Source organism: Fukomys damarensis, unplaced genomic scaffold (assembly GCF_012274545.1).
Source record: "Fukomys damarensis isolate Sample0158 unplaced genomic scaffold, DMR_v1.0_HiC HiC_scaffold_9, whole genome shotgun sequence".
Classification (NCBI taxonomy): Eukaryota; Metazoa; Chordata; class Mammalia; order Rodentia; family Bathyergidae; genus Fukomys; species Fukomys damarensis.
Genome location: NW_022900921.1, coordinates 2,838,938 through 2,866,392, shown reverse-complemented (window position 1 = coordinate 2,866,392; position 27,455 = coordinate 2,838,938). Strand labels below are relative to the sequence as shown.

Sequence of the window (27,455 nt, the reverse complement as noted above, 5' to 3'; positions counted from 1 at the left end):
TATATATATGTATATATATATTTATATTTATATAAAAAGACTAATAATAGCAGTATGTTATGCATTGATAGCAGCAACAGCTTTTCCAGGTTCTGCAGTCATGTGAACAAAATTAAAGACATTCAGCACATTCCATTAAAAAAAACAAAACAAAATAAAAAGAAACAAAGAAAAGAATAATATCCAGACAACAGCAAAGTTCTGTTGCTGTTGTGGTACCTGGCACCATTTTTTTTATTAGCATCTTAATCATCATCTGGAAAGAGAGCATTCTAGAGTAATATCATTAAATGTAGCTCTGATAAAACATGGTCCCTACTATGTATCATAAAGCCAGGTATAACATATTTTACATTCATAGAGGTATGATACAGTACCGTCCTATATCAGTAATACTACAATCAGTTTTGGTTTGAAATTTACTTTGTCTGCAAATAAGATTGCTGCCCCTGTTTTTTTCTGGGCTCCTGTCACATGGAGAATTGTTTTCTGTCTTTTCACTTTCAGTCTATCGGCTTCTTTTTGCATTAGATGTGTTTCTTGTATACAACATATTGTTGGATTTTGCTGCTTATTCCATTTTGCCAGTCTGTTTCTCTTGATTGGTGAGTTGAGGCCATTGACATTGCTGGTTATAACTGATATGTACTGATTTATTATTGACATGTTGTTGGCCTTTTGTTGACTCTTTTTACTTTTTCACCTTCTTTTAATTTCTTGCCTTGCCTGTTTGATTTGCTCTGTTGGGCCTCATGGTGTTGCTGCCTTCATTGTCTTTTTCTAGGATCTTGTTTAGAATTGCTTGTAGTGCTTGTTTGGTATTCATGTAGTTTCTCAGGTGTTCTTTGTCGTGGAAGTGTCTTATTTCCCCCTCCATTTTGAAAGAGAGTTTTGCAGGATACAACAGTCTAGCTTGGAGGTTGTTCTCTTTTAGTACTTGAAATATCTCATTCCAGGCTCTCCTTGCCCCAAGGGTTTGTGTTGAAAAGTCTGCTTTGATTCTGATGGGCTTTACTTTATATGTGATTTGTTTCTTTTCTCTTACTGCTTGTAGTATTTTGTTCTTCTGTTGGGTTTCTGGGATCTTGATTATTATATGTCTAGGTGTAGATTTTTTTTTTTTTTGATTGTAGCTAGTTGGGGTCCTATATGCCTCTGTTATCTGAATGTCAAATTCTTCCCCTCTGTTTGGGAAGTTTTCTGTCATTAATTCTGCAAACAGCTTTTTTAAGTCATTTGTATTTTCTCCTGCTACTTCATGGATTCCTATCAGTCTTATATTATTCTTCTTTGCATCATCTAGGAGTTGTTGGATCCATTTGTCATGATCCCTTACTGTTTTTAAGAGACCTCTCTTTTCATGATCACTGACTGCCATCTTATCTTCTATATCTGAGAGTCTTTCTTCGCATTCTTTTGTTGTGTTGCGTACACTTTCTATGGATTGTTTAATCTCCTGGATATCTGTTTGAATCTGTTTTATGGATTCCATTTCTTTCCTATGTTGGGTGTTTATTTTTTCCATTTCTTTCTTATGCTGGGCCTTCATGGCTTCTATCATGGTCCTGAGCTCATCTATTTTTTTGTCAGTTTCTGCTCTAGAGTCTCGAATCGTGACTTCCATTTTGCTTACTATCTCTATGGTTATCTGGGAAATTATTTCTGTTTTGAATTTTTCTAGAGCCTGATTGATCTGTTTTGTTACTTCCTGTGCTTTGAGTTCAGGGTGTCCTGGTGGTTCACTATCGGCCTTTTCATCCTCATTTGCCCTACTGTTTGCCATTGGTGAACTGGAATTCTGTCCTTGTGTCTTGCTTAAGTGTTTTCTCATTTTAATTTTTGTTGTCGGACTGTCCTTGGTTTAATCTCTGGATTATCACCCAAATCTTCCTGATATAGTTGCGCCCTAGCTTCTGTGTCTCTAACGACCCACAGACATTCTCATCTTCATAACATCAGAGAAAACAGCTCATCAAATCAACCTCAATGTTTTATCCCAACTGATACAATCAGCAACACATTAAGATCAAGCACAGCTTGGACACTGACCACCTGTGGTAGTCACTAGTGTGTCACCCTTAAATCATTTGAATTAAATTGAAATCAAGAAGCAGTCCAGAACATGTCTGCAGTGAACAAAATTTCAATATAGTGTATTTACCATTTAATGGCTCAGACAGAGCGAGGATGCAAGTCCCCTGGTCTCAGTTAGCTGATGGCTGAACCCCATGACGCTGACTGACCTCGGGCTGCAAGGCCCAGATTGAGTTCCCCAACCTTCTGAATGGCTGAACTCCACAACGTTCTATTACAGGTTTCCCACGCCCTTTCTTTAAAGATGTTCAAAGTTGGGAACTCAGAAAAATACCCTCGATGACCACCTCTGCCTCTGCAGAGTGGATCCAAAGACTGGCACAGTCAGGAGGTCTGCGAGTGTGTGTGGGGGACCACTTATGGGGGTTCAGGGATGCCCGCGCGGCTACCTTCCTGGAGCTTGATCGATGGCGGCTGGGTCGGGAGCAGGCGTGGCTCTATAAAATTTAATTTTAAGGTATATTATTTTTTTATTGTGGAAGAAAATAATTTGAATAGGTAATACTTGCATGATTTGCACATAATTTCTGCCATCCATATCAATAGCATTTTAACAGTAATTTGAGGCTGTTCTTAATTTATTGTATGAAACATGCTGACTATGTAATACTTTAATTTTGTGTCTATTGTGGTGAAAACTATATAATTTTAAATATATCTTTATTGTTTTTCAGTGTAGGGTAGTGTTAAATATATTCATACTATTGTGAAATAGATTTCTAGAACTTTTTCATCTTGGAAGACTGAAACTTTATACCCACTAAATAATAACTCATGAAAATAGTACTTTTAATTGTTGAGAATTACATGCAAAGTTATTCATAATTCCATTTGTTCAAACTCTAACCTTAAAAGTTCAGGTCATCATATCCTCCCCTTTCATCCCCTCCCCCCGCCTCTTCCCCTTATCCTTCCTGTGTTTATTAAACCCTACGCCTTTTTGTACTAAGCTACATCGCTAGTTCTTTTTATTTTCTTTTATTATGGAATAGACTCACTTTATTTTTTAGGCTGGCCTTGAATTCATAATTATCCTAGCTCCGGCTCCTGAGGCAAGGATTTCAGGTGTGTTCTGTTGTTCCTTGTGCTATATATTATTAAGTAAAGGTATTCTAAATATATTTGGGCCTGGTAGTGCACACCTGTAATCCCAGCACTTAGGAAGCTGAGACAGGATTTCAAGTTTGAGGCCAGCCTGGCCTATGTGGAGACTGCAAGGGGAACCTGATCTGTGTAGTAAGACTCTGCCCAAACAAACAAGGAGTATTATGCAGCTGCAATGTAAGGGAGGAAAATGTACTTCCAGAGGAAGTTTAGAGCAGTTTTCATAAATTCACTGATACGTAGTTTGCTGTGTTGTCATAACGTTGCAACTTAATACAGAGCTGTTCTTGTGTCTGAAAGTATGTGCAAGTACAAAATTTGATGGTCTTGTGAATATAACATCTAAATAATTTTAATGTCAATATTGTATATTTGCTCTGAGATGAGAATTTTTAAGGTTTTTTTTTTTTTTTTTTTTGGGGTACCAGGGATCAAACTCAGGACCTTGCACTTGGGAGGCAGAGCTAACTTCCCAGCCCTGGCGTATTGTTTTAATATAAATGTTAAAATATGTTATGATTCAGAAAGTACATTATAATAAATGCTTAAAATAATTTATAATGATTTAGCCTTGCATTAGACAAATGTCCTAACCATTGATTTGGTATGTCACTAAGTATTCTATAAAGAAAAGGGAAGCCACGTTAAACTCTAAATAAATGTTTTTCTGTACTCTTAATATTGAATAAAATTTTGAGACCAAGTTAATCGTAGATTTTTAACAGTTGTCTCTGTAGATTCCTGCGTAGATCTATGTATGTGACATTTACATAACTAGAAAGTGGAACTTTCTAATGTAACTTAATCCATCTTGATTTTATTCAGAGTATGGTGAGAAAAATGGGTCTAGGTTCAACCTTAGGTATGTGGATAGCTAGCTTTCCCAGCACCACTTGTTGAAAAGGCTGTCTTTCTTGCCGCAAAAGGTTTTGGGAGTGGTTGTTACATTTTTTATTCTGTTCCATTGATCCTCAAGTCTGGTTCTTTGCTATTATTCTGGGTTTTTTTGTTTTGTTTTGTTTTTCTGGTACTGAGGATCGAACTTGTGAGACAGGCAGTGGTTACGACTGAGGTAAATCCCCAGCGCACTACCATTCTGTTTTTATCACAGTAGCTTTGTAGTATAACTTAAAGTCTACAATTGTGATGCCCCCTTCCTTGACCTTCTTGCCCAGTATTGCTTTCCCTATTCTAGGCATCTTCTGGTTCCATAAGAATTTTTGGATGCCTTCCTCCAGTTCTGTAAGAAATGTTATTGGTACTTTGGTATTGCATTAAATATATATAACTACACTTATAATGGAAGTATGGCCATTTTAACTATATTGATTCTGCCTACTTGGGAACAGGGGACACCTTTGCATTTTCTGACATCTTTTTCAATACAGATGAATTTACTTTTTTGGTTTTTTGTTTGTTTTGGTACCAGAGATCGAACTCAGTACCTTGAGCTTATGAGGCAGGCCCAGTGCTACTGCTCTAAATCCCCAGCCCTGACATCTTTTTCAGTCTCCTATTTCAGAGTACTGTAGTTTTTCTTGTAGAATTCTTTCACTTTGTTCAGTTAATTTCTAAGTATTTCATTTTTCTTGATGCTTTGCTTCATGCTTGTGTGTATTGTTTCCTTAATTTCCCTCTTGGTGAGTTTGTACTGGTGTGTGAGAATGCTATTGATTTTTGGGTGTTGACTTTGTATCATGCTGCACTACTGAATTTGGGTCTTAGCTCTGGGTATCTTTTGGTGGAGCCTTTTGGGTCTTCTATGTAGAGGATCATGTCATCAGCAGATATTGATGATTCATCTCTTTATCCATATTTCTTCTATTTGTTTTGTCTTAACTGCTGTAGCTAATGTTTTGAGAACTGTATTAAACAGAAGTTATGAAAAGTAACATCTATCTATCTTTATGATTTTAGAAGGAAAGTGTTCAGCGTCTCTCCATTTAATATGATGCTGGCTGTTTGAGAAAGATGGCTCTTAGTAGGTCAAAGTAAAGATCTTTTATTCCTCTTTTCTTCAGTGTTTTTATAATGAATAGATATGACATTTTGTCAAAAGTTTTTCTTTGACTATTGAGATGATCACGTGTTCTGTTGTTGGATGGAACACTGTAGATATTGATTAAGCCCATTTGTTCGAAGGTTTGTTTCAACTCTGATTATTTCTTTGTTGATTTTTTTTTTGGTATGTAGTTGATCTGCCCATTTTTAACAGTGGGATTTGAGAATCTCCCATTACTGTTGTAATGGTGTTTATCTGAATTTTCATGTCCATTAGTGTTTATTTTATGATACTGGGTATGCTAGTAATTGGTTTGTACATGTTAATAATTGTTAACTCTTCCTATTGAATTGTTCTGTTAACTAATACATAATGACCTTTTTAGTCTCTTCTGATTTAGTCTTAGCTTGAAACCCACTTAGTCTGAAGTCAAGATAGCAACTTCTGCACTTTTCTGGCTTTCCCTTGTATGGAGTGTTTCCTAGGCTTTGATTTTTAATCTCTGAGTAACTTTTTAAATTAAATGTGTGTCTTGTATGCTGCATATTGCTAGGTTTTCTTTCTTGATCCATTCTGCCTGTCTGTGTCTTTTGATTGAGGAATTCAGTCCATTTACATTGAGTGTTTTTACTGTGAAGTATTAACTCATTCCTGTCATTGTGTTATTTTCCTGTTGCTGATTTTCTCATATTTTCCCTCTTAACGTCTCTCCCCACAAGGTGTCTTCATTATTTTTGACTTACTGACATTGTTAGCTTCATTGTATCTTTATAGAGTGTCCTTGAGAATTTTTTGTAATTCTTGAAGTATATCTTACCATTTTTTCTCCATCAATTTTAATTTTTTTTTGTACCATGGATCGAACTTGGGACCTTTCACTTGCGAAGAAGGTAGCAGAACCACTGAGCTAAATCCCTGGCCCTCTCCATCAATTATAAAGGAAAGTTTTGCAGGATACATAATTAAGTTGGAAGTTATTTTCTTTTAGTGTTTGAAGTACTTCACCCCAAGCCCTTCTGACCTTTAACATTTTTGTAGAGAAGTCTTCTGTGATTCTAATAGGTTTATCTTTGAATGGGATTTGTCACCTTTTTCTGTCAGCTTTTAAGATTGTGTTCCTGTGATGGACTTCTGGAATTCTGAGTTTAGTGCAGTGTGGAGAAGTTTTATTTTGATCATGGCGATTTGTTGTTCTGTATGCCTCACGTATTTTTGTGTTTATTTCTTTGCCTGTATTTGGGATAATTCTGCCATTATTTCTGTGAACCAGGTTGTTTATGCCATTTGTGTTGTCTTCTGATTTTTACCTATGGCACTTAATTTTAGATTAATTTTCTTTGCATTATCTAGCAGTTGTTGGATCAGTTTTTCATGTTCTCTTGTTTTTTTTTGTTTTTTTTTTTTGGTACCGGGGATTGAACTCGGGCCCTTGCCCTTGCAAGGCAGGCCACCGAACTGTGAGTTGTTGTTGTTGTGTTTTATGTTCTCTTGTTTTTAAGGTATCTGAGGAGTTTGTTCTTAAAGGAATCATTATTTTCTAGTTCTAAAATTTTGTCCTCACATAGCTCTGTCCTGCTTCCCATACTTAGAATGATTTTTAATCTCTTGGCTTTCTGATTGAAACATTTTCATGGACTCTCATGAAACTTATGAATTCTTATGAACTGTTCATTTATGTTTTGTATCTTTTTGTTTAGCTCATCTAGCTTTCTGTCAGTGTCTTCTGAGAGCTCCTGCATCTTTTTGGTTATTATTTACTTTATATTTAGTTTTATCTTCTCTAATCCTCTCAAGTATCTCTGAGTTTTTTGCTAACCTCTGCTGTGCTTTTGAGTAGTTCAGGTGTGTGGCTTATACAGTTATGCTCCTTGGTCCCTCTGGATTGCCTCAGGAGCTAGAGATTTTAGGAAGCGTTCTGTTGCTTTTCTTTCCATGTTTCTGCTGTGTTTGTTTGTTTGTTTTGTTTCATGCTGAGGTTTGTGGATGCTTATAGTCTAAAGGTTTGGTTGGTAGAATAGAGGGATCTCTTTAGTTGCTTTTCCTGTGGGCATGACTAACTGTAATACTTTGCCACAGCCCCAGGATTTGACCACCTTGGTTATTTGGGAAAAGCAAGATGCATTGTTGTCAGTCCAGCAACCACGTTCTCTGGGAATGTACTCTGTTGTTAATGTCACAAAGGCAATCTGAGTGTTGACTTACAGAGAAGTAGTGACAATTATGTGACCCTATTGACATCAAGTGAAACAGCTCCAGTAGTATTGCCTGAGATAAATTAGATATTAATATATCATGAGAATCATATGTGTTCCACCCGTATTTTTAGAGAAGAAACTGTTAATTATGATGTAAACATTAAGGTAACTCAGGTATTGACTTATAGCTCATATGTACTAGATGCAACAGCTGTATCTCTGTTAATAGTAGAAAAAAATACAGCAGTCATTTTACAGAGTTAACTACCGCAAGATTAAGAAAGCATTATGGTTACACTGTTAAAGGTTTCAGGTTTGGGAATGGGGGTATGCAAAAGAAAAACGTTGAAACCTTAACTCTCTCATGATACGAGAAGGAAGAGAGAGAAGTGGTACAAAGGGTTTTTATTGGGGAGTAGCAGGATGTCTACAGAACTGGGTAAAGGTAGGACAAAAAACTGTGAAGAAGTAGAAGATAAGAGATGGAGAAAAAAGAAATTATATAGAGAATAATAATAAGAGAGATGTAATTAAAGGGAGAAAAAATTAAAAGAGCAGAGGAAAAGAGAGAGATAAAAGAAGAAAAAGATTAAAAGTAAGGCTGAGGGACCAAGGGTGGTTATTCAAATCTTAGGAAAGTGTTGAAGAAGACCGGAGGGAAGGAAAGAATAAAAGAAGACAGGAACCAAACAAATTTTAAAAACTTAAAATAGAGTTCACATTCATGAAAAATAAAAATAGTTTTGAAAATTCAAAGAAAAATAAATTTCTCTGATTTCAAGCTTGTGGTTATCTTCTAAGGTCGACAGCGTTGTGACATTGTCCAGTATAAGATGTGACTCTGCTCTCACTGGTAGAGAAAGGAGGTGGTACAGCCCACTTCTGTGCTGGAAATTACCAGCAAGCCATAGGATTAGGGTGCCAATTCTGGGACTTTCAAGTCCTCGAAAATTCAGGCTGAACCTGCCCTCAGGTTGTGGGGGTAGGGTCTTCAGTTGTTTAGCTTATGATACTCTGGGTATCTTCTTGACCTAGCTAACCATGGCTCCCTGACCCTGGATGTCTACTGTGGTTGTCCCTCAACCAGTCACTGTGGGAGTTTAACAGTGGGAGCCCTTAGATGAAGCCAATCCCTGGCTGCTCCGAGTGCCTGGTTCAACTGGTCCCTCCCTAGAATGGTGTCCAACCAAGCCCTTTCTCCAGGGGATATGGCAAGTGGTTGGACTGGAATTATTCACCAGCTGTGTTGTTGCCTGTAGCAATCGTTCCATTGGTGCATTTCTCTCTGATGCCTTCTGACATTGCCTGCTTTCCCTATACCTCTGTAAATTCAATCTACCTTTCTCAGAAGCCAGGAGCTGGGGATTGCCCCTTCATTTTTCTGATGTGTAGTCTGTCTCTAATTTCTTGTAGACTTCCATTTTCCTACCATATCCTTCGTGAGTGCCATGAATGTACCTCCTTCTTTTTTTCCCAAGTTCTCTTCTTTCCCCTCTCCTACCCTCCCAGGATCAAACTTAGGTCCTTGTGCCTGCAACGCAGGCAGCGAAACCACTAAGCTACATTCCCAGCCCCCCCAAGTTGTTACTTTCCAAGGTCTGCATTTTGAATCTTGGAGAGGCTGATTTGTTGCTGCTTAGCATTCTGCCATCTTCCCAGAAGTCTGTGTCTTGATTTATCACTTTTAGATCATACTTTCTACCCTACTAGATGAATGTATACCTTACGACTCATTAGCTGTTTATCTTCTTGGTATAGCTAATAGCACTGTCTTGTTTTTTGGCTCTTGTGAAATTTCCTCCTTTTCTTGCTAACTTATTTTCTTCAGATTTTTTTTCCCACTGGAGTGCTTTCTGTTGGAAAACGGAACTCCTAGCCACTGTATTTTCTGTCCGTGGTGGCCTGCCCTTGTGCTGTTGGGTGCACTTTTTGTACTTTTTACTTGGCCCAAACTTGCTCTGCAGAATCTATTTCTTTTCATACCTTTAATAATAAACTTTGCCCCACAACAAAAAAGGAAAGAAAAAGCTTGCATTCCTTCATTGCTCTTTAATGTTTCCCCTTTTTTAATGTATTATTTTCTTATTCTACTTCTTTAATGAGTTTTTTTCCTTTTAGCACCAATTTATGCTTTTTCAGGTGATCTTTTTCCTTGAAAAATATCCTTTTGTCATCTTTCAAAGTATGTATTAGAATTTTCTTTAGAACTTATCTTTCATTTTATGCATTGCTTTCTCTGGAGTCATATGTCTAGTATATGTGTGTTCTTCTCTGTTTCTCCTCCTTTATCCTTGGAGGCTTTCTTTAAATATCGGTCTTGTTTAGTTGCCCATTTGTAGCTTTGAGAATGAGGTTTCAAATCTTCACAGGGGACTTTTGACTAGAGAGTTTCATTTTGAGACTGTTTCTCAAAACTTTTTTCATTATCACTTCATGTAGGAGCATATGTGGACATTTCTTTTCTAAATGTTGTCTCTTCATGCTCCAATATGAACATTTAATACTACAAGATATACTTTGTGACAGATTGATGTATTAGGAAAGATTTGAGGGAGGTCATTCATCTGAGGTATTTAATTGCTGTATTCCTCCCTTTACCACAGTCATTCTGTGAAGAAATGGAATGGTGGTGCAGGGGTCACCAACTCTTTATTGGTCTGAATTAATCTTTGATGTTTTCAGTCCTGTGTATTTAACTCTTGTGTTCTACTTTACCATGCGTTTATGATTCCTTTACCCCTTTTTGCCTTAGTGGGGCCGATCAGGTCCTCTATGTCTATGTCCCTGTCTGTGAGACAGTAACCCGTAGCTTCTCCACCCTGCTACTTCAGTCACCATTCTTCTATATGTTTTGTCTCTAGAATTTCATGAAAAATCTCTGAATTTTAATTTTCTCTAATGGTGCCTCTCCAACTCTGTTTGTTGTAGTGGTTTATCTATTATCCTTAATAACTTTTTTTTTTTTAAAAAAAAACAGGGTTTTGCTATGAGTTCAGGGTGACCTTGAACTCACTGGGTGATCTAGGCTGGCCTCATACTTGTGGTGATCCTCCTGCCTGAGCCTCCCAAGTGCTGAGATTACAGGCATGCACCACCATACCAGATCTTATTTTCCCCAGTTTGCATTCTTGTTGTATTTTCTCTGTAAAATACATTAACTCTTTATTTTCAGAACTTTTAAATTTTCATTTAAAATGCCTTTAATTCTTAGCAGTAATTTCACGCTGTAGTAAGAACTTAAGAAAATGACTCCTATTTGTTACTTCTATTCATTGTAATATATTAGGTTCATATTTTTTGAAGATTCAGTAAAATTTATACAAGCAAGAGAATTCTTTGGGATAAAAGGGAGTGGTAGCACAATTTTTGGAGATCTTAAATAACTTCTTATAGAGCTGTGTTGTCTAATACATTCTGAGCCCTCAGACACATTTTTACTTAATATAAACAAAAATTCAGTTCCTCAGTCATATAGTTTATGTTTTGAGTGTTTAATAGCTAGAAATGGCTCATGGCTACTAGATCAGACAGTGCTAAAATGTCAGTTAGAGGGCCGGGGATTTAGCTCAGTGGTTTGGTGGCCTGCCCTGCAAGCACAAGGACCCGAGTTCAATTCCCGGTACCAAAAAAAAAAATAAATAAAAAAATAAAATGTCAATTAGATAACACTATTCCTAAAAGTAGAAAGTAGGGTAACCATTTTGTAGTTTTTTCAAGATTTTTTAGGTTTTTATACCTCAGGTTTTGCAGATTTTCTTAGTCTAGTGAGCATAGAAGATTTGGTTGAATAGATGCTGATATAAAAGGAAAAGAATTGATATCTAAAATATGCTTCAAAGTCTTTAGGAGAGAGTACAAGTAACAGGCCTGGCTGTTGTCCTAATTAATAAAAAGGTCAGCTAAGAAAGCACTATTATACTTATGTAGTAACTTATGTAGAAAACTCAAAATAAATTTGGAAAAACTACAGAAGATCAGAGTCATAAAATACAACATATATGTCCTTATCCTACAGAACTTTACTAAAAGCAACAAAATGATTAGATAAAATTATTGTTTTGTATAGGTAGATGAACTGTCAGCCATTAGAATGTCTTTCTTTCACATATGTTATTTATTATTTGTAGTATACTTAAATATAGCATGTGCTTTAAAATCTTAGAGCTGGAGTGAGGGGCCTTTAGAAATTACTTAGTCCTTTCTTACCTTACAGGTGTAAGAAACTGATGCTTAAGTTAGAGAAATAATTTATTCTAGGGTGTACAGTCACTAAGTGAAATAGACAACATCTTTGAAGTTCATGTACAAAATATTTCCCATGCTACTATGCTAATTTCTGAGGAGGAAAACTTGGTTTATTGACTTTTTTGAAAAACTTTAAGTAGATGTATGGTCCAAACTACCAACATAAACTTTAAGAGTATGTAGTTTGAGAAACTGTAAATTACATACTATCTCTTCCTCTTTTTAGAATAACAATTTGTAATCTTTACACAATGCCACGAATCGGAGAGCCTGTCTGGCTTACGATGATGTCGGGGACTCCAGAAAAGAATCAGCTCTGCCATCGTTTCATGAAGGAATTTACTTTTCTAATGGAAAATGCCTCCAAAAACCAGTATGGCTTTGTTTGTTTGTTTTTTTAATTACTACTATATATCTAGATTATGAACAAATTCAGTTATAGAGCTGGGAATATGAAACATCTTTTTATTTCATAGTAATAAAACAGTATTCTATCACTTCTTGGCCTTTTGGCTAAGATCAAGTATGAAACAGTATTCTAAAAATAAGTGGTAGGTTATGGGAAAACACCACTGAATCTTCTGAATGAAAAACAGTAAAAATGTCTTTAATTATATGTTAAATTTAAATTCCTGACATCTTAACAGAATTTTCTGAGGTTTCTTATTTTTTGTGAATATTATCCACTTACAGTCATTTTATGTCATAGGAAAGAGGTTAAAAAAACATAAAGAAATGCTGGAATTCCAGTGATATATTTTTAGTGTAATATTTTATCGCATTAGTTTCTTCCAAGCATTCATCAAGTCTTCGGAATCCAGACAGTGATTCAGATGGCTTTATATTTTTCAATAGTAGTCAGAGTTTTCCTTCATTTTTTCAGTGATAAGTTGGAAATGTAAGAACCTGCTGGTTATTTCATTAATGAAGTGGAGAAATTAAACAGTGAAAAGAATATACACTTTTTAAAGTAAAACAGTATTTTATTTTAGCTAGGCATAGTGGCACAACCCTTTAATCCCAGTGCCGTAGGAAGCTAAAATGGGAGGATCAGCATTTTGAGTCCTACTTTGAGACTCGACTTAGCATGCCTGGGTCTCCATATAAAAAATAAAAAGGGCTGGGAATGTAGCTTAGTACGTGAATTCAATTCCTAGTGCCACACATGAAGAAAGCACTTTATTTGGTAATTATGATGTGAAATATCTCCTTGTGAACATTTTCTTTTAGGGATTTATTGTAATGACTCCTCCACAAGGAAAAAAATATTAACTTTATTTTTCATCCTTGGTTGTATACTTGATCTTTCTTTTCTCTTGTCCTTTTTTATATTATTTGGTCACATGAAAATATATACTCTCTGTACTTACTGAGTTAAAATATTTTACATACAGTTTTATGAAGGTAGATTGGAATCTGATAGGATGTATTTGTTTTCAGATTCTTGCCAGCTCTCATTACTGCAGTTTTGACCAATCATCTTGCCTGGGTTCCAACAGTCATGCCAAATGGACAACCACCTATAAAAATATTTTTAGAAAAACATTCCTCTCAGAGCGTGGACATGTTGGCAAAGACTCATCCATACAACCCACTTTGGGCACAGCTGGGTATGTAGTCTGTAAACTATGTATTACAGTTAGCGTTTTGGGTAGCTGCCAGCAATTATCGCAGAAATCCTCTTTTACTTCCTTCATTCTCAAGTGTCTCTTCTTTACTTGTCCTGTACTTGTCCTTTTCTGTCTGCTAAATAGTTCTTTCATCTTGGGCAGAGAACTGCAAGTGGAACAGAAGTTGGGGTCTGAGAGATGGTTTACTAGTAACTTCAGGGTTTAAGAGTGTTTTTTGTTTTCATTCTTTATGTGCTTTGCCCAGACAGACCCAATCAGCAGTCACCTATGATTGCTAGAAATCTAATTAACAGATAAACAGTTTGTTGAGGTTTGTATTACTTTTTGTTCAAAGAGTCATTTAGAAAATGTTTATTGTTTAATACTGGCACCACTAAATAAATGGGGAAAAGGAAAAAGCAGATGACTGATAAACCCTGTGCACTAGGAAGCATAATGCTAAAAGTGCAGGCTGTGAAATCATGTATACCCCATTTGAGTAATACTTTTTTTTTTTGTCTTTGTTTTTGAGACAGATCCTTCGGGCTACCCTTGAATTTGGTGTGTAGCCCAGGCTGGCTATGAACTGGAGATCCTCCTTCCTCAGCCTTCCAAGTATTATCCTTATTTATAAAATGAGGATAAATAATAGTCCATACTTTCAAAAGACAGGAAAATTAAGTGAAGTAATACATGTGAAGTGCTTATAGTATATGTTGTAAAGAGCAATGTTGGTAAAAGTAGCTGCTTTCTCTTTGTTGGTTTATATTTGGTGATGGGGGAAGAGTTAGATGAGAACATTTTGGTAACCCAGTAGAAATTTAGCATAGTTTGTGATAGTCTTTAAGTATGCCAAGTAGCTTTATATTGTGGCTTACCAACTCCTGTGACCAACCAACCTTCCTTCCTTCTTGCATTCATTCAGTATAATTAAGAATCACCTATGTTGTATATATTAATAGATCATTTCCTTTTAATGCTAGATGCTCATTCAACTTTTTTAGTCAGATAATGCAGTAGTTTTTAAATTGAGAAATCTTTTTAATTCTGCATTCTTTTTGTTTTTTTTGAGTGCATAATAATACATCTAATAGCTCTGTGCAAAAAGTGCTGGTGGATATAAAGATGAATAATTTGGTCTTTGCCCTGAAGAATTTGACAGTCTATGCTGGGTGTGGTGGTGCACGCCTATAATTCCAGAATTTGGAGCCTAAGGCAGGAGGACTACTTCAAGTTCAATGCTAGCCGGAACTGCATATTGAGACTCTGTTTCAAAAAAAAACCAAACCAAACCAAAAAGAGGTTGGCAGTCTGTTACTATAGGTAATGTATATCTAGACAATAAGTATAACTTAGGAAGGAAATACAAGAGAAATTCAGTGAGAGTTCAATATGAACTTATTTTTGTGTAAGTGACTGTACTTGGATGAAAACCTTTAGAAAAGCAGAGATAAGGGAAAAGTGTACAGAGCATGAGTCAAAGGAGTCTAGGTGTTAAGAGTACAAAGCATAGTGGGTCATGACCTGCTAAACCCATCTAATCAAGAGGCTGAGGCATGAGGATCACAAGTTCCAGGTCTGCCGAAGTACTTTAGGGAGACTGTCTCAAAATTTTTACGACGCTTGAATCTGGATATGGTGGCTCATGCCTGTAATCTCAGCACTCTGAGGGGCTAAGGTATGAGGATCTTAGTTTGAGACCAATCTGAGCAATTTAGCAATTTATTGAGACCCTGTCTCAGAATAAAAAATAAATGGCTGCGGATACAGCCTAGGTCAAAGGCCCTGGGTTCAGTGCGCAATACTGCCAAATAACAAAACACACTGGTGTGTCACTCAGTGGTGTATTGCTCGACTAGTGTGACTGGGTTCAATCCCAAGCACTCCCTCTCCCCCAAGCATATTTCAGTGGTATAGTTTAAGTGAGGCTTTGTGTACAGTAAAGGTGAAAAAGAGTAACTGTAAGAAGGTAAAATTGGAAGGGTAAAGTGGGTTTTGTAATAAAAGACTTACTTGCCCTGCCAAAGTAATTTTAATTTATTTGATAATTAGACTTTTGGGATTGATTTGGAACAGTAGCACTGTGATAATGAAGCAGTGTCTTAGAAGCAAAAAATTATCATAATACTGTCAACAGCATATATTTATTTAGACCTATTTATGTTTGTTTCTTCACAAAGAGAGTTTTATAAAGTAAAAATAAAGGTTTTAAATGTGTATACTGACAACTTGCAAAATTCAAATTGAGGGTCAGGGATTTAGCTCAGTGGTGCCACTGCCTGCCTTGTAGGCACAAGGGCCTGAGTTTGATCCCAGGTACCCCCCCCCAAAATTTGATTTATATTAGTGGCTTTGTACTCTGCAGTTTTAAGTTGTTTTGCACCAAATTTTGGTTTTAATTGAGCGATAGTATAAATAGAGCAATGAACGATGTGACTCCTCTAGCTGTTTTCCTGGCCCCCATGGTTCCTTTCCTCCTTGTGCCTATCAGCAGTCACTGTGCTTTCTCTTTTGTACATTAGACATACAACTTCAGAAACCTTGTGTATCTAGTATTTCTGGAAATATTCCTGGTAAATGTAACTTTCTTTTTGGATTGAACTCAAGACCTTTTGTTTGCCAGGCAGGCACAGTGCCACTGAGCTAAATCCCTGCACATGTAAATGTAACTTTCTGAAACTTCTTTGGATTCAGAGCAACAGCTGCTCTTTAAAGAAGAAGCTAGAGCCAGGGATTTAGCTCAATGGTTCCACCACCTGCCTTGCAAGTGCAAGGACCAGAGTTTGATCCCCGGTACAAAAAGAAGAAAAGAAGAAGCTAGAAAATCATCATTCATCTTTCTCTATGGTTAAAATCATTCATCTTACCATGCTGTCCTGAATAGTCCGCCATCTGTTAAATAACAGATAGCAAAACTTGAACCGAACATCTTCATACTGTAAGAGTGGGTTTCTCATAATTGAAAATATCCTCTTAAATGTGGGAGTAAAAGTGTCCATTACCTGGTTCCTTTTTTGCAGGAGATCTGTATGGCGCTATTGGCTCTCCTGTACGGTTAGCAAGGACTGTGGTGGTTGGCAGACGACAAGATATGGTTCATAGGCTGCTTTATTTTCTTACTTATTTCATAAGATGCTCTGAACTTCAAGAAACTCATCTTTTAGAAAATGGAGAAGATGAAGCCATTGTTATGCCAGGCACAGTGATTACAACCACTTTAGAAAAAGGTGAAATTGAGGAATCAGAGTATGTCCTTATCACAATGCATAGAAACAAAAGCAGTTTGCTCTTAAAGGAGTCTGAAGAGACAAAAATGCCTCAGTGTAACTGTAAATACTGCAGTCATCCACTCCTTGGGCAGAATATAGAGAATGCGTCCCAACAAGAGAAAGAAGATATTCAAAACAATTCTAAGGAGTTGCTAGGAATTTCAAATGAATGCCGAATGATTTCTCCTTCTGACTGCCAAGAAGAAAATGCTGTTGATGTTAAACAGTATAAATTAAGAACTTGTCTTGACACTAAGTTAGAGACTTTTGTTTGCACGGGATCTGCTCCAGTAGACAAGTGCATATTGTCAGAGAGAGGCTCAGAGCCAACAGAGGAAACATGGCAGGGTAAGGAGTTGCTGGATTCAGACAACCACCCAGGCAAAGAAATAAGAGCCACAGGAATAGTTGTGGAAAAAAAACCTCCAGATAAGACTATGCCTCCTCTGCTTTCTTGTGATGTAACCCAGACAAAGGTTACTTTCCTGATTGGAGATTCTATGTCACCTGATTCAGATACTGAACTGAGGAGTCAAGCAGTAGTGGATCAGATAACCAGACATCACACCAAACCATTAAAGGAGGACAGAGGGACTATTGATAAGCATCAAGAAACTAAACAGACAACTGAGGACCAGTCTGGAGAGTCTGATATACAGAACATGGTTTCTGGAGAGCCTGGTGAACTTCCCTGTTGGAGTCATTCAGACCCAGAGAACATGAGCTTATTTGATGAATACTTTAATGATGATTCAATTGAGACAAGGACTATTGATGATGTTCCGGTTCAAATAAGTACAGACAGTAAAGAACACTGCTGTATGTTAGAGTTTTCAAAAAGATTATGTACAAAAAATAACAAACAAAACAATGAATTTTGTAAATGTATAGAAACTGTTCACCAAGATTCATGTAAAACTTGCTTTCCTCAGCAAGACCAAAGAGATACATACTCCATTCTTGTCCCCCATGGGGACAAAGAGAGTGCAGAGAAAAAAATTGCTGTGGGAACTGAATGGGACATTCCAAGAAATGAAAGTTCGGATAGTGCCCTTGGGGATAGTGAAAGTGAAGATACAGGTCATGATATGACCAGACAAGTCAGCAGTTACTATGGAGGAGAGCAAGAAGATTGGGCAGAAGAGGACGAGATCCCTTTTCCTGGGTAAGTAGCAAGTTTTCATTTATGATAGGCCCTATCTAAATATCTACCATTCTTTTGTTTAACTGCTCTCTGAAGGTTGGTAGTAGCCCCAATATCAAAAAAGAGATCATTGTCCTGGCAAACTTTTTTTTTACTATTATATGTACTCACTACTAGAAAGTCCCAGAATCACCCCAGCAAGCCTATGTAAAAGGCATCAGAAAAAAGTTAAAGGATCTTGTTGACATGTAGGATATTGTGTACTACTTAGGAGTTTTTAAGGCATTTTGGAGTGAATTATGCTTCCAAAATGGGCCTGCATCAAGTCTGGCAGTTGGGGAGAGGTAATCACTGAAAAGGTAGGAAGTAGCTATTGCAAATAAATTTGGCCAAGACTCAGTAAGATGAAAACAAAGAATATGCACTGTCAGTCAAGTATATAGTGTGATCAAAAGTTGCTGAACATTTAATTAAATAAAAGACAAACATACTGTGGTAAATCTTCAGAATATTCTCCCTCGTTTCAAGTACATTTATATTCTTGCCACTTTCTTTTCTCTTTTTTTGGTATTGGGGATCAAACTCAGGCACTTGTGCTTGTGAGGTAGGCAACAGCACCACTGAGCTAAATCCCTGCCCTTTTGCCACTTTCTGAAGCAGTTGTGGAAGTCCTTTGGGAGTATCTTTTTTTTTTGGTAAGGGGGATCAAACTCAGGACCTTGCACTTGTGAGGCAGGTGGTGGCACCACTGAGCTGAATCACCAGCCTGCTTTGGGAGTATCTTTTGAAGCGTGATCAAAAATACAGTGACTTCTGCCGCCAAGTACCATCCAGTGGAAGGGCAGACTCCTAAAGACATCATGGTTTTTCCTCATCTACCTTATTCACCATATCTGGCACCATGCAACTTCTTTCTCTTTAAGAGAGCCATGACAGCACAACTAAAGACACTTATGAAAGAGGACTTCCAGAACTGCTTTAGAGAGTGGCAAGAATAATGGGATGTGTTTGAAATGAAGGAGAATTTTGAGGGAGATTAATGACAATTTATATTTTACTCTAATAAAATTTAAAAAATGTAAACATTACCATGTTTATCACGGCTTGTTCAAGAAGGAAAATCATGTTTCAGACATGTTATATACCTAGATCTAGACTTGTGATAATTTTAGCTACTTTGACATGGATGATGATTTTCCTAAGCTACTTGTATTGGAGGTGTGTCATGAACACAGGGACAGCTCCCCTAAAGTCTTCTAAGAAAGAGTCATACTTTACTTCATTACAGACTTATTTACAAAGCCTTTCTGTCCTGCTAAGATGTTTGAGCACCTGAGCCAGATTTTATTCAAGGATGATTTTATGCTGTTTTGTAGAAAATAATGGAACTATAAATACAGACTAGTGCAGTTCAAAGAATTTTTTTATCTGGTAAAATATGTTTATTACTAGTTAGATTTGCCTTTCTTGGGAATCTTTCTTCCAGATCAAAGTTAATTGAAGTGAGTGCTGTTCAGCCCAACATTGCTAACTTCGGGAGGTCCTTGCTGGGTGGCTACTGCTCATCTTACGTGCCTGACTTTGTTCTTCAAGGAATTGGGAGTGATGAGAGGCTCCGTCAGTGTCTGGTGTCAGATTTATCTCATGCTGTGCAGGTGAGTGACTGTCACTGTTTTTGAATTTATTCAGGATGAAGTCTTTTAACCAGCAGAACCCTGAATTACCTTGTATTTTGATCACACACGATTGTGTAGCACATTGTTCTCTGAATCCATCCTTGTATGTGTAGCACCTGTAGTTTTGTACCGGTCACTGTGAAAGCAAGTGTGGAGTTCCAGAAATCTGGCAAGGTGGAAATCTGAAATACAGAAAGTATAGTAGGTATACATTATAAGTACAGTGACTAGATTATTTATAATATCAAAACATTGGAAATGTTTGATTGGAACATGATTATTTTCTCAATTTTCTTTTCAGATTTTTTTTTCTTCTTCAGTACCAGAGATTAAATGCAGGACCTTGTGCTTGCCCAGCAGGTGTAGTGCCACTGAGCCTCCAGATTTATTGCTTTTATATATAAAAGTATACTTGATTTTTATATATTAATCTTGTATCCTATGACCTTTGTGAACTCTTACTATTCTATTAGTTTGTTGTATAGACTTTTTATGGTTTTCTACATGAGTACATGTCATCAGTGAACAGTTTTTTATATTTCATCTTGGTGCCTTCATCTCTCCCCCTTTTCCTTTCCTTCCTTCCTTTCTTTTTCTTTTAAATTTTGTTTTTTTTTGTTTTTTTTGTTTGCTTTTGTTTTGTTTTTTTCTTTTTACCTGATTTTACTGACTAGAAACTTTAGTATCATGTAGCATAGAAATGGTGGCAGTATATATCATTGTCTTATTCCTAGTCCTAGGGGAAAACATTGAGTGGTTTATTATTAAATACATTATTTGTGGTGTTCTATAGACACCTTTATTAGATGGAAGAAATTCAGTTCTACTCATAGTCTCTGAGGTTTCTTTTTTTTTTTTTTCTTTTGTTTTTCCCCTCACCATTTAAACCATGAATAGGTGTGGAATTTTGTCAAATTACTTTTTTTGTTGTCTAGTGATATGATCATATATTAATGTTACAGATTATGTTGATTGATTTTTAGAAGGTAAACCAAACTTTGTTTTCTTAGGGAAAAGTTGCAGTTGATCATGGTATATAACTATTTTTATATTCAGTTTTTGTTTGTTTTGTGAGTACTGAGAATTGAATCACGGGTCTTCACACTGAACTACATCTCCAACCTGGCCCTTTTCATTTTTTATTTTAAGAAAGGGTCTTGCTAAGTTGCCTGGGCTGGGTTCAAACTTGATATCCTCTTACCTCAGCCTTCTAGAATGTTAGGATCATAGGTGTGCACTGCCATGCCCATTCTTGATGTTGGACTCTGTATTCATGAGAAGTATTTAGTTTTCTTGTAATGTTTTTGTCAAGCTTTGAGCAAGAATCCTTCTTTTTTGGTACTGGGGATTGAACTGCAGACCTTGCACTTGGAAACAGGTGGTGGAACCACTGACTCAAATCCCTGGCCCATGTCGAGCTTTGATATTAGGGTTATTACTACAGACCTCAGAGAATGAATTGAGAACTATTTCTTCCTCCTTAATTTTATGGAATTGTTCTTAGAGAATTTTCAGCTGTTTTTTTCTCTTTGATAGAAATTCACCAGTGAAGCCATTTGGGCCTAGGCTTTTTAAGATGGGGATCTCTTAAAGTTGTGAATGTGGCTCTGTGGTAGATTATGTATAGCATGTGCTAGCCATGGTAGCCACTACCCTCACCCCTAGCAGCATATTTTAAACTGAAAATTCACTGTCTTTATTTTGTCCATTTCCATTTTTTATTTCTTCTTGAGTTTGTTTTTGTGGTGCTGGGCATCAAACCCAAGGCTTCATACATATTAGACAAGCACTGTACCACTGAACTATATTCTAAACCCAGTTTTGGTAATTTTTGTCTTTCTAGGAATTTGTCCCACTTAATAATTTTCGTGGTCAAATTTACTTGCATAAAGTTGCGCATAGTATACATTTATAATCCTTTAAGTTTCTACATGTTTACTAGTAATGCTCTGTGTCGTGAAGTTTGTTTTGTTATCTGTCTTTTGTGTTTGTTATTTCTCTGAAAAGTTGGGTCTTCTCCAAAGAGAGGTGTTCATTCATGGTTTGGTTTAAATTGTAGATATCATTTTACCCACTTCAAAGCTATTTACCCATGAGCTAAAGTGACCCTTCTTTATGTAAATGAAGTTTCATTGCAGCACAACCACAGCCATTTACTTGCATACTTTATGGGGTTTTGTTATGCTTAACATTGGAGTTGAATCACTGAGACAAGCATTTTAGTCCTCATAGCCTAAATATTTTCTGTTTAACTCTTTAGAGAAATTTTTTTCTGGTTCTCATTCTAAGTAAGGTTTGCTACTTTTGTTGATCTTTTCATCAAATTTTTTCATTGATTCTTCTATTTCATCAGTTTTCACTGTAGTTTTTTATTATTTTTTTCTTCTGCTAGCTTTGGGTTTAATTTATTCTTTTTCTAGTGTCTTATGGTGGAAGCATATATTAGTGAGAGTTCTTTGTTCATCTAGGTATTAAAGCTGTAAAATTTCTTCTGCAAACTGTTTTAATTGAAGTTTATAAAGTTTGATCTGTTGTGTTTTCATTTTCATTTACTTCAAAATATTTTTAAATTTACTTGTTAATTTTTTGACCCATGGATTATTTAGAAATAATTCTGTTTAATTTGTAAATTTTTGTTGAGTTCTCAAGTTTCCTTTTGTGGTTATTTCTAATTTAGTTCCTTTATGGTCAGAGAACACATAGTTTTCATGATTTCAGCTCTTTTATTTTATTTTATATTTGGGTACCAAGGATCGAACGCGGGACCTTTTGCTTGTGAGGCAGGCTAAAACCCTGGCCCTCAGCTCTTTTAAATTTATTCAAACTTGTTTATTGCTCAGCATATAGTCTTTCCTGGAGAATATTCCATGTGCGCTTGAAAAGAATACACATGCTGCTGTTGTTGGGTGAGGTATTTTACAGATACATCTGGCCAAGGTGGTGCGTAGCCTTATCTCATCTTTAATGTCTCTGCTGATTTTTTTTCTTTGGTTCAGTCAGTTTTGAACTATCTCTTCTCAGTTGCACGTATAATTTCATTTTTAAATAAAGTTCCTTACCTGGAGAAAGCCAACTAGGAAATCATAGGTGAGAAATTGTGGCTGAGAAAACAGGAAGTCATTTATTTGTTAGCAAAAAAAGGTTTAAGCCTCCTGTGCCTGCAGAAAGTTACATAAAAGTGCAAATTTTGGTGTTTTATTATATAGTAGAGAAATTATGGCAAATCTAGCTTGAAAAAGTTTATGAAGAAACTTTTATCAAAATTTCTGTTCATATTTAAAAGCTGTTTTGCTCAACATTTTAATACCAACCAGATAAGTATTTACTGACCTTCTTTGTTCTGAACGTAGTGCCAATACTACAAGTGATATGGGGATGAAAATGCATTTTTCTCTTTTTTATTTAGTAATGGAGACAATAAGGCCAAATATAAGTGCAGAATACTACTTTAGAGGATAGAATTTACATGTATGTCAGTTGGTGGTATTTGTCCTTTAGGGGAAGGACCGTGTTTGTTATTTTCTGGTGCGATGCACTACCCTGTGCCTAATAATGGTGTTCAGTGTTTGTTGAATTTACTTGGTTATGGAATCAAGAGTCCTACTACACTCTGTCCTCTTGTCTTTTCTATTTTTTATGGTGGTACTGGGAAGTGCGTTGGGCACTTAAAAAATTTACTGCCTCAGTCTTCTAGTCATCTTTTGAGGTGCTTATTATCATCCCTATATCATTGTTATGAATCTGTAGAAATTTTAAGTTACATAGATTGGGAATGGCAAAACTAGAATTTATTGCTGATCCTGCTACCAAGCCATTCTGTGTCAGAAACAAATAAGCAAAGATTAATACAAGTAGCAAAACTAACATTAAGGAGTTTGCAGGACTAAAATTATTGGCCCCAGGCCTGTTTCTTTCCATAACAGTTTCACTGTTTCTTTCCATGACAAATAAAAACAGTTGGTAATGTTGCTCACTGGTACAGTGCCCTCTTAGAGTGTCTGTAGGAACCGGCCTATGAGCTTGAACCTGACCAAGGGGTGGCAGGGACGGAAAGTTATGAGACATAGAACTCCGGTTAAAATACGGGGTGGCAGGGGGCTCAGGTCTCCCTTTGACATAAGACTGGCGCACGGTGGCTTTAGTCACTCGGACCGGCACGAGCAATTAGAGCTCCGCAGGACTCTTCTGAAGTCTCCCACCCTTCACGTTACTTCTTCAGGTAAACAACTTACCCTCCTGTTCTTACTTTCTCTGCAGCGTGTTAGCACTCTTGCACACCCTCTTTCTTCACACTGCTCATGAGGTCCAGTTAGGCCTCATTCTGCCCATCTAGCGTTCAAAAACTATCTTTTTCTTTCTTCCCAGTTTCTAAAGTAGCATTTAAAAAAACTACCAAATGATTCTGGTTGTGGTGGTGCATGCCTGAAATCCCAGCATTCAGGAGACTGAGGGAGGAGGATCACCTTGAGTTCAAGGTCAGCCTAGGCTGCATACTGAGTCCTTTTCTCAAAACAAAATAAACTACCAAATCAAAATGTATTTATTATACAAAGTTTTGGAATATACAGAAAATCAGACACAAACTTTCTTAATTCTACAATGTAATGGCAGCCATTTTTAAAAAAATTGACTTTATTGGTACAACTTAAATATACATAATAATCACATTCATTATAGGGAATTTACCTGTAAGTGGTATATCTTCATTCCTCCTTTTCTCGCAGTCCCCTCCCCTCCCTTCAGTTCTCCCTCCCGCCTAATTTACAAAGCTTTGTTTCCATTTTATCTTCCTTTTCTTGTTTTCTTTTCCCTTCTTTCCCACTGCCTCCTCTTTCCTTTTGAACAGTTTGTTCCTGTTTCACGTTGTCTGTTATACATTTTGGTCCTTTTTTACTCTTTCAGTTTCTTAAAACAGAGAGAACATGATATTTACACATGTGTCCAATTTATTTCACTTGAGTAATCTCAAGTTGCGGCAGCCATTTTTAATATAAAAACTTATTCCAGTCATTTAGGCTTCTTACATAATCCAAACATGGCCACTTACTGCTTATATATTCTAGCATAGCATACAGTGGTACCTCAGTTCATGAATTTAATTCTTTTGTTGATTCAGGTTGTGAGTCAAATTGGACAAGAACTGAATAAAATTCAGTGGTTAGATTCAATGTTGATCTTGTGGGGAAATTTGATCAAGAATTGTGAAAAGGCTTGTTTGTGAACTGAGGTACCACTATATTTAATAGGAGGTTCTGTTTCTCTGGCTCTAGTGAAAGTGACAGTAATGTTTATATACCAGTAATAAGGTGTGGTATTTTGCATAGATTAGGCACATTGCACCTTCATGTTAGTAAGAGATAGCCAGCCCTAGTGATGCTGAGGCTTATGAATGCCTGATAGCACAGACTATTACCCTTGACTTGTTTGTATGAATATGCGTACTACTACTTTTAAGTTTAACTGTTTCAATCTAAAAAACATTTCATTTTAGTTACTTGGCACATAGTTTCACTCAGTGGTATGTAAAATGAATGAATGATCAGCAGACTTGTGAAAGAATGTTGTATATTGAAGAACAGAGTTTTAGTAATGAATATAAAGTTTCTACCTATGATGATTTTTGTATGATATCTCATTGTTATTGAGTTAATTATTTCATTCTTCTCTGACAAGGATTTCTCTGGAAGTAGCTGTAGGAATGTAATATCCAGGTTTTTTGTTGAGGGGGTTTTGGTGGTGCTAAGATCAAAGTCAGGCAAGTATTCTAACATGTGAACTATGTATCACCAACCCTTAGAATTTAATATGTATTTTTTCTGCTTTTGTTTACTCTTTGTTACCTCCCTGCCTTTGCATTATATTTAAAAACTTTATTATATGTTGAATTCTTTTTCTTTTTAGCATCCAGTTTTGGATGAACCAATAGCAGAAGCTGTTTGTATTATAGCTGATATGGATAAATGGACTGTCCAAGTGGCTAGCAGCCAGAGACGAGTGACAGATAACAAGCTGGGAAAAGAAGTGTTGGTGTCCAGTCTTGTTTCCAACCTGCTTCATTCCACTCTTCAGCTTTATAAGCATAACTTGTCTCCAAATTTTGTAAGTATAAGTAAGGCTTAAATTAAGCATTCTGATAGATGATTAAACCCTACTTAATATATGTGTGTGCAGAATAATGCTGCTAACTTCATCATTTTTTTCTTTTTTTTTTTTTTTAATGTTGTTTGTTTGCTTTGAGACAGGGTCTCACTATGTAGTCCAGGCTGGCCTTGAACTTGCAGTGATCCTCCTGCCTCAGCCTCTCAAGTGCTGGGATTACTGGTGTGCGCCACCATGCCTGGCTATAATTGTTCCTTGAAAGAGCATGTTATGAACTAAATATTTGTTGTGCCATCTTCAGTCCTTACTGTGATAGCATTTGGACCTGGGATTTTGGGGAATTAAGGTTAAATTAGGTCTCAGAGGTATGGCCTACATGATGGGATTGTGGCCTAATAAGGAATAAAGAGATTGTTCTATCTCTACAGTATAAGGACACTACACACTGAAAGCTATTCACCAGGCAGGAAGAGAGCCCTCAACTGGAATCCAGTGGTGTTTGCACACTTGATCTTGAACTGCCAGTGTCCAGAACTCTGAGAAAATATCTTTGTTATTGAAGCCACTCAGTCTTGGTATTATGTCTCACTGAGCTAAGACTGAAAAGAATATGTACATAGACATACACTCTGATTTCAGCACCCAGGATTGCTGACTATGTGTAGTGTTGTCTTGCAGCATTTCTAACTTCATGTAAAATAACAGTGCATTCTGAACCCTCACTTTCATGTCAAGAGTTTGGACTGTCCATCTTTGTAATACTGATAATGTCTTCTGCATGATATCATTGCAATTTTGAGGGTTCTTTCTTAGAATTATAAAATAGCACAGTTTAGAAACTCTGTGAGTCAACATGATAAAAGTCCATCTGTGATAAACCCATAGCTAACATACTCAATGGTGAAAGATTGAAAAGCTTTCCCCTAAGGTAAAGAATAAGACCACTTCTATTCAGTGTGGTACCTGAAGTCCTGGCCAGGGGGATTAGGCTAGGAAAAGAAACAAATGACTTCAAAATTGGAGAGAAAGATATAAAATTATCTATCTGCAGTTGATATGGTGTTACATGTAGAAAACAAAATTCCACAAAAAACTGTAGGAGCCTAATATACAAATAAAGCAAATTTGCAGGATTTGAGATCTGCAAAATAACTTGTATTCTTATATACTAGCAGTGAACTATCCAAAAAGAAATTTTATGGAAAGAATTCCCCTTACAGTATCATGAAAAGGAATAAATTACTTAGAAAAACAGAGTGTGGTGCTGTACGCCTGTAACCCAAGCACTCTGGGAGACTGAGGCAGAATTGCAAGTTGGATCCAACCTGGGCAATTTAATGACTTAGGAAGAGTGTGTCTTAAAGTAAAAAAATAAAAATAAAAAAGTGTTGGAGATGTAACTCAGTGCAAAGGCCCTGGGTTCCATCTCTAGTGCAAAAAAGAAGAAAGTAATTAATTAATTAGATACAAATGTATCGAATGAGGCACAGGCCTTATAAACTGAAAACGGTAAAATGCTGCTAAAAAAAAAATTGAAGGAAAATGTAAGTGGAAACAAACATACCCCATGTTCATGGATTGGAAGACTTAATATTGTTAGGATGAAATTACTATCCAAAGTGCAGATTGAATGTCCTTATCATTATACCAATTACATTTTATTTTCAGAAACAGAAAAATCCATCTTAAAATTCATATGGAATCTCAGTGTTGTTTTCATCTGCATCTCTCGAATGACCAGTGATGTGGAACATTTTTTCATATATTTTCTTGCTGCTTTCACTTCTTTGTATGAGAAATGTCTGTTCATTTCGGATGCCCATTTTTGGATCGGGTCTTTATATTTGGGGGGACTGATTGTTTTGAGTTCTTTATATATCCTTGATAATAGTCCTTTGTCTGAGGTACAGCTGGTAAAAATTTTTTCCCACATTGTAGATTGTCTCTTAGTTCTGCTAATGGTTTCTTTTGAAGTACAGAAGCTTTTTAGTAAGATGAGATCCCAGTTGTTGATTCT

The 27,455-nt window shown here is 36.5% G+C and overlaps 1 protein-coding gene across 1 annotated transcript in view; it reads left to right on the top strand.

The window, feature by feature from the left end:
• Fnip1 (folliculin interacting protein 1) overlaps positions 1-27,455 on the top strand; it is a 67,505-nt gene that overhangs the window by 29,387 nt on the left and 10,663 nt on the right. Inside the window, exons 12-16 of the mRNA XM_010639847.2 lie at positions 11,867-12,013; positions 13,081-13,250; positions 16,271-17,684; positions 19,150-19,318; positions 25,241-25,438. Of these exons, the coding sequence (XP_010638149.1) occupies positions 11,867-12,013; positions 13,081-13,250; positions 16,271-17,684; positions 19,150-19,318; positions 25,241-25,438 (2,098 nt within the window). The remainder of the gene's footprint in view (positions 1-11,866; positions 12,014-13,080; positions 13,251-16,270; positions 17,685-19,149; positions 19,319-25,240; positions 25,439-27,455) is intronic.